The 13,781-nt window shown below is 39.6% G+C and overlaps 1 protein-coding gene across 1 annotated transcript in view; it reads left to right on the plus strand.

Annotated features, from left to right (window-relative positions):
• The window catches only part of itpr2 (inositol 1,4,5-trisphosphate receptor, type 2), a 63,456-nt gene that overhangs the window by 16,009 nt on the left and 33,666 nt on the right, over positions 1 to 13,781 (plus strand). The window contains exons 18-37 of the mRNA XM_028037721.1: positions 116 to 298; positions 1,130 to 1,381; positions 1,453 to 1,600; positions 2,293 to 2,440; positions 2,896 to 3,083; positions 3,194 to 3,317; positions 3,401 to 3,458; positions 3,548 to 3,713; positions 5,157 to 5,294; positions 5,684 to 5,770; positions 5,855 to 5,980; positions 6,082 to 6,204; positions 6,284 to 6,484; positions 7,776 to 8,027; positions 8,144 to 8,269; positions 9,284 to 9,406; positions 9,684 to 9,804; positions 11,186 to 11,367; positions 11,594 to 11,736; positions 12,475 to 12,583. Coding sequence (XP_027893522.1) covers positions 116 to 298; positions 1,130 to 1,381; positions 1,453 to 1,600; positions 2,293 to 2,440; positions 2,896 to 3,083; positions 3,194 to 3,317; positions 3,401 to 3,458; positions 3,548 to 3,713; positions 5,157 to 5,294; positions 5,684 to 5,770; positions 5,855 to 5,980; positions 6,082 to 6,204; positions 6,284 to 6,484; positions 7,776 to 8,027; positions 8,144 to 8,269; positions 9,284 to 9,406; positions 9,684 to 9,804; positions 11,186 to 11,367; positions 11,594 to 11,736; positions 12,475 to 12,583 — 2,998 coding nt within the window. The remainder of the gene's footprint in view (positions 1 to 115; positions 299 to 1,129; positions 1,382 to 1,452; positions 1,601 to 2,292; positions 2,441 to 2,895; positions 3,084 to 3,193; positions 3,318 to 3,400; positions 3,459 to 3,547; positions 3,714 to 5,156; positions 5,295 to 5,683; positions 5,771 to 5,854; positions 5,981 to 6,081; positions 6,205 to 6,283; positions 6,485 to 7,775; positions 8,028 to 8,143; positions 8,270 to 9,283; positions 9,407 to 9,683; positions 9,805 to 11,185; positions 11,368 to 11,593; positions 11,737 to 12,474; positions 12,584 to 13,781) is intronic.

Raw genomic sequence — 13,781 nt, forward strand, 5'->3', positions numbered from 1 at the left:
CTGTTTTGAAATGAAGATTTTGTCCTGCAGCAGTCCTATATAAGTACCGTACATGCTACATTTGCCCAGTGCTTCATTTTATATGTGCTTTCCTTCTATCCCCACTCTCCGCTAGGCTAATCTCAAACTCAGAAAACTCTATGGATTCCTCCTTCTCCCCAGATGATGGGGATGAAGAGGAGGTTTGGCTCTACTGGATCGACATCCACAAAGAGCCTCATGGCAAATCCATCCGCCACCTGGCCCAGGATGCTAAGAACAACCATAAAATTGATGCAGACCTCCTTACCTACTACAGGTAATGAGTGTAATTCAGTGACTCTCAAAAAGTGAGGCATGTCCTGAGGGGGAACATTCACATTTTCAGCCGTTCAGTTGGTTGTTATACCAAATATTAAATAAGCCGGTCACCTGGTGACAATTAAATCCCTTTAGGCATCTTAGAGAATGTGACAAAAACTTTCCGATGTTCAAATTGAGACCCAGAATGGGGAAGAAAAGAGATATGTGACGTTGAGATTGTAAACGTCTGAATATTCCAGAAACTCCTGCTCTAATGGGATTTTATCGCATAATCATCTTAACGGTTTACAGAGAGTGCTAACAGTCGTGTGGACAAAAAACTGATTGATGTAAGAAGGGACAATAAAAATGCATTATATTTGTTTGATTGTAACAGCCAAGGTATGTAGAATGTCATTTCTGAATGTTGAAACCGATGGTCTGAACCCAAAGAAAACCAAACCAGGAGCCACTCTTCCCACAGGCTACCAGAGTAATGTCTCTGATTATGTTTGTATCTGCATCACTACAGTGTATGACACAAAGCCCACACTTTGAGTCATGCAGACTTAAGGGAGTTCAAAAGAGGTCCAACACAATATTAACAAGATTGTCTTTCAATGTTGTGACTTTGATTTGCTTCCATGTTAAACATTTAGCATGTTGGCGTTTCCACAACAGCAGCACTAGGTGCACAAAAGTTTAAACATATTAATTTGAATAAATATAGATATATTTAAATTTGATCCCTAAAAAGTGTAAGAACCACTGACTAAATCCTGCATTGACACTAAAATCAACACACATGTTAAAATGTTTCCGCCGTCTCTCCTCTCGTCCTTTGCAGGTGTCAGCTGAACTTGTTTGCCAAAATGTGTCTGGATCGTCAGTATTTGGCCATCAACCAGATCAACGACAAACTACCTGTGGATCTGATCCTGCGCTGCATGTTTGACGACTGCCTGCCCTACAACCTCAGAGCGTCCTTCTGTCGCCTGATGTTGCACATGCATGTGGACTGCGAGCCACAGGAGGCTGTGGTTCCGGTGCGCTATGCCCGTCTCTGGACTGAAATCCCTTCCAAGATCTCTATCAAAGAGTGAGCATCTGCATGTTGGCTGACTCGTCTTATTTGTAGGCGAATTCTCACCTATTTGATTTATTGCTCAGGTTCAAGTATGAGTTAACAGTCGACTCAAGAGAGGAGATGAAGAAGAAATTTAAAAGCACCATGGAATTTGTTGATGATTATCTTAAAGATGTGTTCAACCAGCAATACCCATTTGGGGACAAAGAAAAGAATGAACTCACACTAGAGGTAAATATACTTTGTAGGTCTGTTAGTCTATGTCATGTGTGACATTCAGCTGACCATTAAAATTTGTACTGAAAATAAATATCTATCAATCCTGTCAAAAATACATACTGCATTTTATTCAGAAAGTACAGTTTAAGTAAATGCAGGTAATTCCTTGCTCCTTTATAACATGTAGAATTAAACATTATATCCAAAAAGATTTCAACTTTTCCTGTAAGGACAGAAAAAGATTAAGAGTATGTCATTTTTATTTCCTGGCATGCTCGTTAATTTGGTTCAGTTTGACAAAGATTCCCCAAATTCAAGCGAGAAAGAAAGCGTTTTCAACAACCTTATTCTGAAAATCAGAGCTGCCAAGTGTTTTACACCGTGTGAAGCCTGCAATTATAATTTATTTTCTCACTGGTTGCACTTCATTAAATCTTTCTCTCACACACATTTTTTATAGGACATATTTTTCCATCAAGCCCCAAAATCAAAATGACAACTGTATGTTTTACTTGCAGTTAGATGTAATAATAAACTAATTATTTGCATTTTTGTTGGATTGTATTGTACTTAATTCCTCAAATGTATATTATCGTTTCAACTATTTTTGTGAAAATGTTAAGATAGTTCTTGAATACATGAAGTGCAAACATTTCTATGGCTTTCTTTCACTATCCTGATTGTGATTGTGTCCCCTCTGTTAGGTGGTCAATCTGGCTCGACACTTGGTGTACTTTGGTTTCTACAACTTCAGTGAACTGCTGCGCCTCACACGCACCCTGCTGGCCATCCTGGACATTGTTCAGCAACCTTTCGGCTTGCTTAGCAAGCTTGGGAAGACTCCAGAGGCCGGTCAGGGCACTGAAAGCTCAGCTATTAGGATCATTTTTGTGATCATTTGTGTGCATTGAAGCGAGGTCACTTAAGAATTAAACTATCACTGGTTTATGTGTAGCAAAATAAGGGTAGATTAAAGCTAATTATCTGGTTTTATTTCAGAAATTTAGACATAACAGATCAGTGTTATGTCTAACACTGACATAACACTAATCTGGTTTTCTCTGGTATGCAAAACCAGAGGAGTTTATAAAAGCATTAAGATTGAAATCATCTCTAAAATGTTTTATTGTGACTTTTGTAATAATAGTTATGAACTGAGAACAAAGAATATAGTATGGCAAGTTTGAAAGGCTGAGTTAATGTTGCCGAGTTGTTTTTGTTTTTATTGTTTCACCAACTGTAATCATTTAAATGTTGATGTTTCACACACAAACAGACTAAAAAAAAAAACAACCTCTCCCTTTTAGGAAACAATGTTTTGCGCACAATCCACGGCGTTGGAGAAATGATGACTCAGATGGTAATGAGTCGAGGCGTGCTGCACGGTTTGCCTGACACGCCACCGTCCCTGCGCTACGGGATAGGACACTTTCTCCCGGACAACGAGGACGTCGTGGTGATGGACACCAAGCTGAAGATCATTGAGATCTTGCAAGTATGAACTGCTGCTGAATATTTGATCCATTTCAGGTTTTTTTTTTTTTTTTTGCCTGTTTCAGTTTGAATGCCTTTTTAATCCTTGTTCACATTTTGTGCTCATTTAAGTTCATCCTAAGTGTGAGGTTGGACTACAGGATCACTTACCTACTGTCCATCTACAAGAAAGAGTTTGGAGAAAGTACAGTGCCTGACAGCTGTTCCTCAATGGCTGACTACCCTCCAATTACATGTGAGATTTGCCTCTTATTGTTCACATCCTAAAGGTTTATAATATTGGATGTTAACGCTTGCCATATTTTAATCATCTGTTAGCTTCTGAGCCTGACATGGATGAGATTGCAGCGAAAGCAGAGAGCATGTTTGTAGGAAGGTTGGTGAAGCTACGTCCTGACATTGTTTTGTCAATTTTTTTCCATATGGTGTCCAACATTCATAAAAGTCCACTTTTGTGTTCTGTAGCTCTGAATTAAGCGTGTTAGAGCTTGATGATGAAGGTGGCCGCACATTTTTGAGGGTTCTCATTCATCTCATCATGCAAGATTATCCGCCTCTGGTCTCTGGATCGCTGCAGCTCATCTTCAAACACTTCAGTCAGAGAGCTGAGATGCTGCAGGCCTTCAAACAGGTACACAATAAATGCACAATTGGGACATTCCCAATAATTTACAGAGTGGTTATTCTTCAGTTTCTTACTGAATTTGGTGCATAGTCAAACATGTCAACACAATTACCTCACTTAATAATAATCAACAGGGAATAAAACTGTTGCAACATTGGACAAAATGTGTCAAACAAGGTGTGCTGTTGAATGGCAATTATTTTTCTTGATGTTTTTAACTAGATTGAACAGACAGTTTTTATTTTTCAAGAACAAGTTGTCAAAGAAAGCTGTAAAACCGAAGGTTAAAAAAGATTCAACAAAGGATCTTTCAAATTAGTTTTTTTTTTTGCTCTTCTTGTAAACTGCTGCAGTTTATTGGTTAAACTAGAGAGAAGTGTCTGCAGTAGTTCCCAGGTACCTGTAGCTGTACACAGTCATCTCTAGAGATCCATTGATTAAAGCAAGTTGGGGAGTTTTCCTGTCTTCTGTGACCAAGTCTTTAGTTCTGCTAATATTTAACTTCAGGTAATGTTTATCACACAGCAAGTAAACGTCAAGAGGTTTCCATCTTGCAGAACGCTGACAATAAAAGTGCCATCTACATACTTGAGGATGAGGTTGTTTTCAAAGGCATTTGCATTTAAAATATTCAAAAAGAGGAGAAGACACGCCTGACCTGACTGTTTTCTGAATAGGACACTGTTGCCGCCTACATGTCACCAAACTGTGGGGTTGAATTATAGTAAAAACCGACGTAAAATCCACTATCAAAAGTCTTGCCTTGGTTATTGTGCCCTCAAGATGCTTGGGCAGATAATTAAACAGTGACAGTTGTGCCCTCTGCTCCTCTGTGAGCCTGGTAAGAAAACTGCAAAAGGTCAAGCTGGCCATGTGCTCAAAGCTTTTCATAGCAATACAGTGCAAAGCCATCAGCTCAAAATAATTAGGCCCTTTTGGAGATTAGGCTTTTTTTTTTTTTGCCATGGGCACAATTATAGATTCTCTACAGAGCTTGGGAACCTTCTGCTGAATAAAAGACGGGTTAATCGGTTCTATAAAATATCACAGGGTTGTTCTGCGCAGACTTTAAGGATTCTGCTGTGATCCTGTCAGGCCCTGGATTTTTCCTGATGTGGCATTGGTGGAAAACATACCCGACTGAACAATGATACCAAGACCAGAGAAGACGGAGCAATTGTTCAATGCTCTAAAAATACAATTATATACGTTTATAAAATTCCACTCATCAATGAAACACAGATAAAACACCTGCATGGCTTTTGCAAGCTGCACCTGATCCCTATAATCCCCGCCTGTTTTTTTCATTGTTCAGTCCAATTAACGGATTAGTGAAGGGACTTCTTCTCAACTCAAATGAAAACTGGTTTTGTTTCAGCCATGGGGCCACTTCAATAGGGATGCATAAAAACATTTTGTCTCTGATTTTCCTTTTTTCTGTAATTTCAGGTTCAGCTCCTTGTTTCAGAGCAGGATGTACTCAACTATACACAGATCAAGGAAGACCTGGACAAGCTGCGTCTGACTGTGGAGAAGTCGGAGCTGTGGGTGGAGAAAAGTGGAATCTACGGCAATGACGAGTTAGGGGTAAGGCAGAGTGAAGAGCCCAACATGTAGATGCTTACCTGCTGTCCAAAAATCACCACATTAAATGCAAATGACAGTTTTCAAATTATGATTTAATTTAATAGGAAAAAAGCTGTTATAACTTTTAAAACAATGAATAAAATTCATTATCAAATAATTCAAAGATTGAGACAGAATCATAGTTACACTGTTACGGAAAAATAATTACAAATATTTAGAAAGCACTCACAATATGCTACGTTTTTATGTCTTTTTTACAGTCTTATTTTTATTATTTTTATACTATGTTCTATCAGTTAGCTACAGACAGTATGTGGCTATATTGTCTGTATTCATTTTGGCTTAGTTGGAAAATTATCAAGCTCACAGTGTCCACCTTCCTCCTCCAGGATGCTGTTCTGAGTCCGGTGCAAGATGGGGAAAACAAACCTCAGATGGATAGTAACCAAGAAAACAACTATGAAGTACTAAAATGTGTGAGTTTCATGTCTTCATTTTGCCTTTCTGACTGCCCAGTTTTCTGTATTTTTCTGGAAAATATTTCTGTCTCCCATCATTAGATCCTGGAGCGCTTCAGTCGGCTGTGTTGTGTGAGTAAAAAGAACCGTTTGCAGCTGCAGAGGCTGCTGAAGAACATGGGAGCCCACACTGTGGTGCTGGAGCTGCTGCAGATCCCCTACGAAAAGGTGAGAACCAACATTAACATCTCCATCAACACACAGTTATTGTTGGTGTTTCTGTTTGATCCCCCAAATGTCTTTAACTTTATTTGTGTGGCTTCTTTCAGAATGATGAGAAGATGAATGAGATCATGAAGCTGGCTCATAGCTTTTTGCAAAACTTTTGCAAAGGAAATCCAGAAAATCAAGTTCTGCTACACAAACACCTGAACCTCTTCCTCACTCCTGGGGTTTGTTCACTTCACTTTTTGCTTTATAGACAGTTTAAAATAATTTCTTCTTAAAACCGTTATGCCTGCTTTTTGCTAGCTATTGGAAGCCGAGACGATGCGTCACATCTTCATGAACAACAATCAGCTGTGCAATGAGATCAGCGACCGCGTGGTCCACCATTTTGTCCACTGCATCGAGACCCATGGACGTCACGTTCAGTACCTCAAGTTTTTGCAAACGATCGTGAAATGTGACGGGAAGTACATGAAGAAGTGTCAGGACAAAGTCATGACTGAGGTAGAAATTTAAATGTGGCATGTCACATGCTCACAAGGTGATTTGGACCCCGTATTTATGCATGCAGGATGTTGTGAGGGTCCCACACCTTCTTAAAAGGTGTTAAATTGGATCAAGATATTTTCAGATTAAGCATGCAAAAGGGAGTAAAATCTGGAAATACAAACCATGAAAATGTTTTTGTCTCCATGAGAAACCTGTGGAGATACAAATATGGACACAGAAACAATGTAATAGAATTAGGAGTACTTCCCCTATGAGAATCTATCAGTAAAGGCTACATCACACACACAGACACACGCCCACGCACGCACACACACACACTACTATGTACAAGGCATACACCAATTTATCAGTAACCAAGTAAGATGAGTTCCAACAACAAAAACAAGAAGAAACTAGACAGAAAAGTCAAATTATTCTGCCATATGACATGAACGAGGTAGCAAATGTTTATAGTCATATTACATCACAACAATATAATGGCGCTATCATATTTGGAGCCTTACTGCAGTGAGAAACAAACTGTTATTAAACTGTAAAGTTATAGAGCCGAAATATCTGCCAGAGGGTAACCGTTCAAACAGATGGTAAGACGGGTGGGAATAGTCCTTTAAGATGTTGTTGGCTCTAGAGAGAGAACATCCAGTGTTTTTTGGTGGAGGGTTTTCCCCCCCGCAGTCTTAGCTTACCAAATAGTGATTCAGTTTGTTAAAATGCTCTCCATTTTAGCTCTGAAAAAGGACACCGGCAGCAGCTCATCACTTGGTTGTTTTTTTTTCTTTTTTTGAGGATCCTCAGGATCATCTGGAGGTGGGTGAGGGTCATCCAGGGTCAGCATTGGTTTTGATTTGGTTTTCAGGGAGGATAATATTGAAATCAGAGCTGAAATCCACAAACATCCTGAAATAACTGTTTCTGATTCCAGATAGCTTACAGATGTTTGAAAAGTGTCAAAAATGCAATCTTCCATATATCTGTTGGACCTGTTAGTGCAGGTCAAAGGAGGAAGGAAGGCTTAGGCTGAAGCGTCTTAACACCAGTTTCTCAAAAAAATTTGTTGAGCTCTTCAGCCAGTGAGATGCTGTCATAGTTGTAGCACCAGTTTGTCCATCTAGTATTTCACCCAGACCAGACATGGATAGCTTCAGCACTACATAATTCATTGTAAACTTTAAGTTTTTCAAACAGATTTGAATTGATTTAGGTAGACCTAGAGTTGGAAAATTTGTAAATATGAAATGTAAACCTCTGTATCTGCTTCTTGCTCTTTTTCTGTTTGTCCAACCAGTTGGTGAATGCAGGTGAGGATGTGTTGGTCTTCTACAACGACCGCTCGTCGTTCTCGGTGCTGCTGCAGATGATGGCCTCTGAGCAGGAGCGGGCAGATGAGAATGGATCCCTGGCGTACCACAACACGCTCGTAGACCTGCTGGCCGCCTGCACCGAGGGCAAGAATGTCTACACTGAGCTGAAGTGCAACTCGCTGTTGCCACTGGATGACATTGTTAAAGTGATCACTGATGTCAACTGTGTGCCAGAGGTAAAGGTTCATTATTGTGATTTTATTTTCTTTGTAGATTAATCTTTGACACATTTTGGGTTATGTTTTTTTTTTTTATTTTATCTGGAAACGTCTTAATTCTGTGTCCTCCAAAGGTTAAAACTTCATATGTGAATTTTGTGAATCACTGCTATGTGGACACTGAAGTGGAAATGAAGGAGATCTACACGTCTTCTCATATCTGGAGGCTATTTGAAAACTTCCTGGTCGACATGGCCACTGTAAGAAAACTCACACAGAAAGGTCACACTATTTATTTTTTCCTAATGAGGCAGTAAACATTTCAACATTCATCAATGTTTCTTCTGCTGACATGCAGGGCCTATTCTATGAACCTTTCTTTTTTTTAGCATTACAACCATAAGCTTCTATGCTTATTATCAGGATTTTATGTGATTGAGCAATATGAAGTAGTGCATAATTGTGAAGCAGAAGGAAAGTAATAGATGGTTTTATTTTTTGCATATGAAAATCTAAAAGTTTATCCTTTAAATAAGTCTAAACGATTAAGAAAACATGTGCTATACAGTAATATTTCCAAATTTTGAGATGACAATATGACATACATACATTTACTTAACAGTAATAACGTCTTTCTGGTTTGAGAAAAAGCAATGACTCCATATTTCCATCTCAATAACAAAGTTTTATTGAAAATGTTGCGTCTGTTTAACATCCGAATGGCTGCTGCTTAAAGAAGTGGCTAGCATGGGACAGTTATCTTGCAATATCCATATTGCTTACAGTAATAGTGCACTAATCATCCATTTATAACATATTGTGTAAACATCTAATTATGCAAATTCATCATAGAATAAAGTTGAATAAAATTTAAGCCAGGATTAGTTTCTAAAACCAATCTCCTAAGTTCTGAACATCTTGCAGAGCTCTGTTAATTTCCATCTTAAAATGTAAATGGCATTAATCAGAGAAGCAGCCAAAAAACCCAGAGTAACTCTGGAGAAATTGCAAAGACCCATAGCTCATGATGAGGAATTTGTTGACAGGACACTATTAGTTGTACCCCAAACCTTGGCCATTATTGCACAGTGGCAAGATGGAAACCATTGACGAAAGAAAGTCATTAGAGGTCCTGCTTGCAGTTTACCACAATCCTTTTCTTCCATTGCAAAATTTCAAGATCAAATAATAAGAATGCTTCTGCATTGGACTTTCCGAGAAGTGAAACATGTCTGTTTCAGAGTGGTTCATATCCTTTTGCTTTTGTGTTAAAGATGTGCAACACTACGGAACGTAACCGCCCAGATCCCCTGGACAAGTATGTGACAGAGACAGTGATGGCCATCATCAGGAGTTTCTTTGAGTCACCGTTCTCTGTGAACTACTCCATGCTGCAGGTACTCTGTTCATGTCAAACATGCGGCAGCTTTTTGCTTCTCCATGGTAGCAGTATTTCAGCCACAGGCTTCTTTTGTCACTGCACATTCACCTGGGATTTTCCTAGCAGACGTTTTAAATTTAGAGCACTTACTGCTGTTTTTGTTACAGTCTGTACAGATTAGTCCTGTCAGTTCCACTGTTGGTGTGTTCCTGATATTGTTTTATATAGATTTCTCTGCACTTTTGCCCTTTGTAAAAGAATAGCATCTTGTGTTCTTTTGTTTTTTTTTACAGAATAACCAGTCTACTTTCATCAAGCTGCTCCAGTCAGCTTTCAGAATCTACAACCTTAAGGGGATTAATTCAGCTCAGAAGAGCAACATTGAGACCTGTATCAAGGCACTGGCTGATGTCGGTGAGTCTTGATGGAGAAAAAGTTGACGTATACACTTAAGTATCCATCAGCATCCGTACGCCTCCTAGCCTTTCCAGGACAGATCGGATACATAGCTCTCCAGCATGTTCTGGGTCCCCCCTGGGGCCTGGAAACAGCTGGAAAACCTCCAAAGGGAGCCGGACATTGGGCATCTTGATCAGATGTCTGAGTCTCCTCAATTGGTGGTTTGGGGAGCAGTCAGACTAAAAGCAATTAAGTGATCCTGATGACATTCCTGACGACATCAGGAGGCAAACCTCGCCTGTATTAGGGAGACCAGAACATCCTCATAGAGGTCTGAGGGGCGGGAGATCATGTAGAGCACCTGATGGTCACACTTTGGCTGCTGGAGCTCAGCTGGGCTGCAGCTAGACTCCCCTCTATGTGGGGCCACCACGTCGAGATCAAGTGCCATGCAAGTTGGGTGGCAGGCAAGAGCGAGAGCCTTGGCAAACCAATTCCTGGTGGCATAATCAAACTTTAGCGATATTTATGGTTATTTAAATTTATTTGAATGTGCTTGTAAAAGGCAGGGCAAATGTATTTATATAGCACTATTCATACAAAAGGAAATGCAAAGATTTGATCATTTATTGTGTTTATTACACAGAAAGTGCATATTAATATTTCTGTCAATATGCCAGTGTTTACCAGAAGACCATTTTTCAACTTTACAGGATCTTTAGATCACATCAGAGGAAAGACAAATAGAAAATAACAAACCTTTTAAGTTTTGCTTAAAAAGAGACCTCAGTATGTCTCATAGAACCATTGGAAAAGCGTAAACCAATGTTAAAATGCAGATTTAAATTTATAGTTAAAGTTTAATTTTCAAATTTAAACCCAATTTTCAGTCCATCACTCGTCAGTGATCACGCAACAGTTGATTCGTCAGTGTCATCAATCGAGTTGTGTAAACAAAAGGCATTTATTGGATTTATTGGAACCAGTGGTTTCTGCACAACGTAGGCTTTCAGTGAGTTCGTTCCATCATCAAGAAGCATAGAAACTAAGTGCTGCATCACTTTGTTTAGTTCTGGTTCTGGAAACAACACCAGGTCTTTCATGACATGATGGAGAGTCTACATGGTTCATATGTGTTTGTTGGGTGTGGGTGTAACTTGTTGACTCTGTGCGGATCGAGAAAATTCACAGTGAATTTAAACCTGAGCATCTAGTTTTTATAATTTGTTGCACAATCATTCAGTTCTGAAAACAAAAAACTCATACGTATCATAAAATGGCCCCAATTAATGTCACATTCTTGCCCATGGTTTGTGCATAAACATGAAAAACATGGAAAATGACCATGTGTCTCTTTATCTTTATCGCATTTATCTCTGTTTTGTTCTGTCCTCAGCTAAAGCCCGCTCCATACCCATCCCAGTCGATCTGGACAGTCAGGTCAACGCTCTGTCTCTTAATGTCCACACCAATGCGGTGCAGCGAGCAGCAAAAGACTGGAGGACCTCTGCACGTTCACGACCTCGCAAAGAGCCTCTGGGTAGCCCCGACTACAAGAACATCATTGAGAAACTACAGGTGTGGTGGCTTATTTGGACTAGAAGTCTAACACATTGGAGTTGCTAAGCTTTAGCTCTCAGTTTTCAATTTTCTAACATGTTCATCAAGTTTTAAGATTGCATTCCTAGTTGATTAGATGTTTAAATTGTATGAAGTGGAGTTCAAATAACTTCACAAAGACTTCGCACATGTTCACCAGCACTGTCCAGCTGCATCTTTCTATGTCTCTGGCTCTTTTTTTAAGGGGGTTGTGTCGTATTTGGAGGATCAGTTCTGTCCGAGAGTTCAAGCAGAATTTTCTGTTCTGGTGGATGTTCTGCAAAGTCCTGAGCTGCTGTTTCCAGAGGCTGCTCGGTTACGCTGTGAGAGTGGAGCCTTTATGTCCAAGTAAGTAGCTGTCCAAAATAATAAATAAAACTGTCCAAACTAATTGACCTTACCTTGCTGAAAATAAAATACACAAACTGTTTTGAAAGACTGGTTCAATTGCTTGCAAAGGTGGGATTTTACTCAATGGGGTGTGTAACTGTGAAGATAATGTGTGGTATGCACAGTACATGGTAGAAACGATAGACATTCGGTCTGTGATGGAGATCTGACTGCAGTATTGTTGTTTGATGATGTAATGTTGTTGGAAGTGTCACCTTTCAATTTTTTTATTTGTAAGAAATATTAAAAACCTTGTATCTTTCCCTTCTGCTCCACTATTAAACCCTACTTTGTGCTGAGTTGTTACACAAAATTCCAATTTAATGAGTAAAAAATAAGGTAAATTTCTACTTTTTTAAAGTGAAAATGTAAATACACAAATTGTTTTTGCATCGTTACATTAGGATTCTCTTAACATTCTATAAAACTATCACAAATTCCACTCTTCTTCTGCTGCTCTTTAAAACACGCCATCTGTGGTGATCAGGAATTGGTTTGTCTTATGAGATTTTTGCTGCACTTGTAGGAATCAATTGTATTCCTTTATTTAACCAGGTAAACCCCATTGAGATCTAGATCTCATTTTCAAGAGGGACCTGGGCAAAAAATTTGCAATACATAGCAACCTGGTTACAAGGTAAAAACAATTAATACAATTATAAACAAGACAACATTTCCCTGATCTCTCTTTGCCAGATTAATAAAACACACCAAGAAGCTTATGGAGCAAGAGGAAAAGCTGTGTATAAAGATCCTGGAAACCATCAGAGAGATGATGGAGAAGAAGGAAAGTTTTCAGGAATCTGTAAGTACTTCATCTGCTGTTTCTTGTTTTTTTTTTTTGCAGTTTGTTCTTCCATCCTTTCAAAATGCATTAATTACGTTAAGTACTTAAAATTTTGATATAGGGATGTCTTCATGTGGCAATAATGCCGTCAGTAGTGCAACGGAGTCCTTGTTTTCTCCCTGGTTGTTTCGGCCCGGAGCCGTGATTCTCCTCATCTGTATTCTGCGGGTTTGCCTGCGTTACATAAGCCAGGGAGGCACTTGAGCTCACGTTCACACTGAGAAGGAGAAGAAGGAAAAGAGGGAAGCGATGGGAGGAGGACAAGGTGGGGGGCAAGCACTGAACAAACAAATCAATACTGCAGCGAGAGGAGAGAGGACAGGACCCCGTGTCCTGCTGAACCTCCCGTCGGCCTGACGAGTGAGCGGCAAGAGTTGGTAAACAGGGTTTAAAGAAGTGCATGGGCATGCTTCTGTGCACTCTGGTTACTATTGAAGGCTCGTGTAATAACTGGGGTTTCTGCATTTTGGAAAAGTGTAGAATTCAAGAAATTTTCACATCTGCTTATATATGAAAGTGCGACTACGAATATCTATCTAGTTATCAATTAGTCTCTCTGTCTGTACATTCATCTGTTCCTTCATCCATCTATCTGTCCATCCATGCATCTGTCTCTCCTTACTTGAAGGTTTTGTACTTAAAACTAAAGACTGTAAGGATATCTGCAGTAAATTAATAGTAAACGTTAGTAAACTTTAAGAAATATGAATTGAAAGCTGGTCATTAACACTGTGCGAGAACCCTGAAAGACATTGGAGTTTTTAATGTGCAAGTCAGATTATTGTCTTAAAAGTTGGGATTACTGAATTAGCTGTCAAAAGAATGCATTCCTGCCAGTATTGGTTTTCCTTTCTCAGTTTGTGCTCTCGGTGAAGTCCCCCCCCCAAGCTCAAGCAGTTGTGTGAAAAAAAAGGATCAGAAGGAATCAAGATGGGAAAGGGAGTCACCTTTTAAAAGCAGCGTGGCTCATCCTAGACGCCAGACGGTGCAGTAACAATCTGTAAAATGTCACTTTGTGTGGGTGTTCATGAGTGCGTTTGTAACCTCTCTTTGTCGTTTCCCTTCTGCCCTGAGTGTGGAGCTGCTGCTTCACAGCACGAGAGGCTGAGAAGGAGGGAAAGGACGGCGACTGATAGAAATAATGAGAGAGGGAGCG

Source organism: Xiphophorus couchianus, chromosome 2 (genome assembly GCF_001444195.1).
Source record: "Xiphophorus couchianus chromosome 2, X_couchianus-1.0, whole genome shotgun sequence".
NCBI classification, from domain to species: domain Eukaryota; kingdom Metazoa; phylum Chordata; class Actinopteri; order Cyprinodontiformes; family Poeciliidae; genus Xiphophorus; species Xiphophorus couchianus.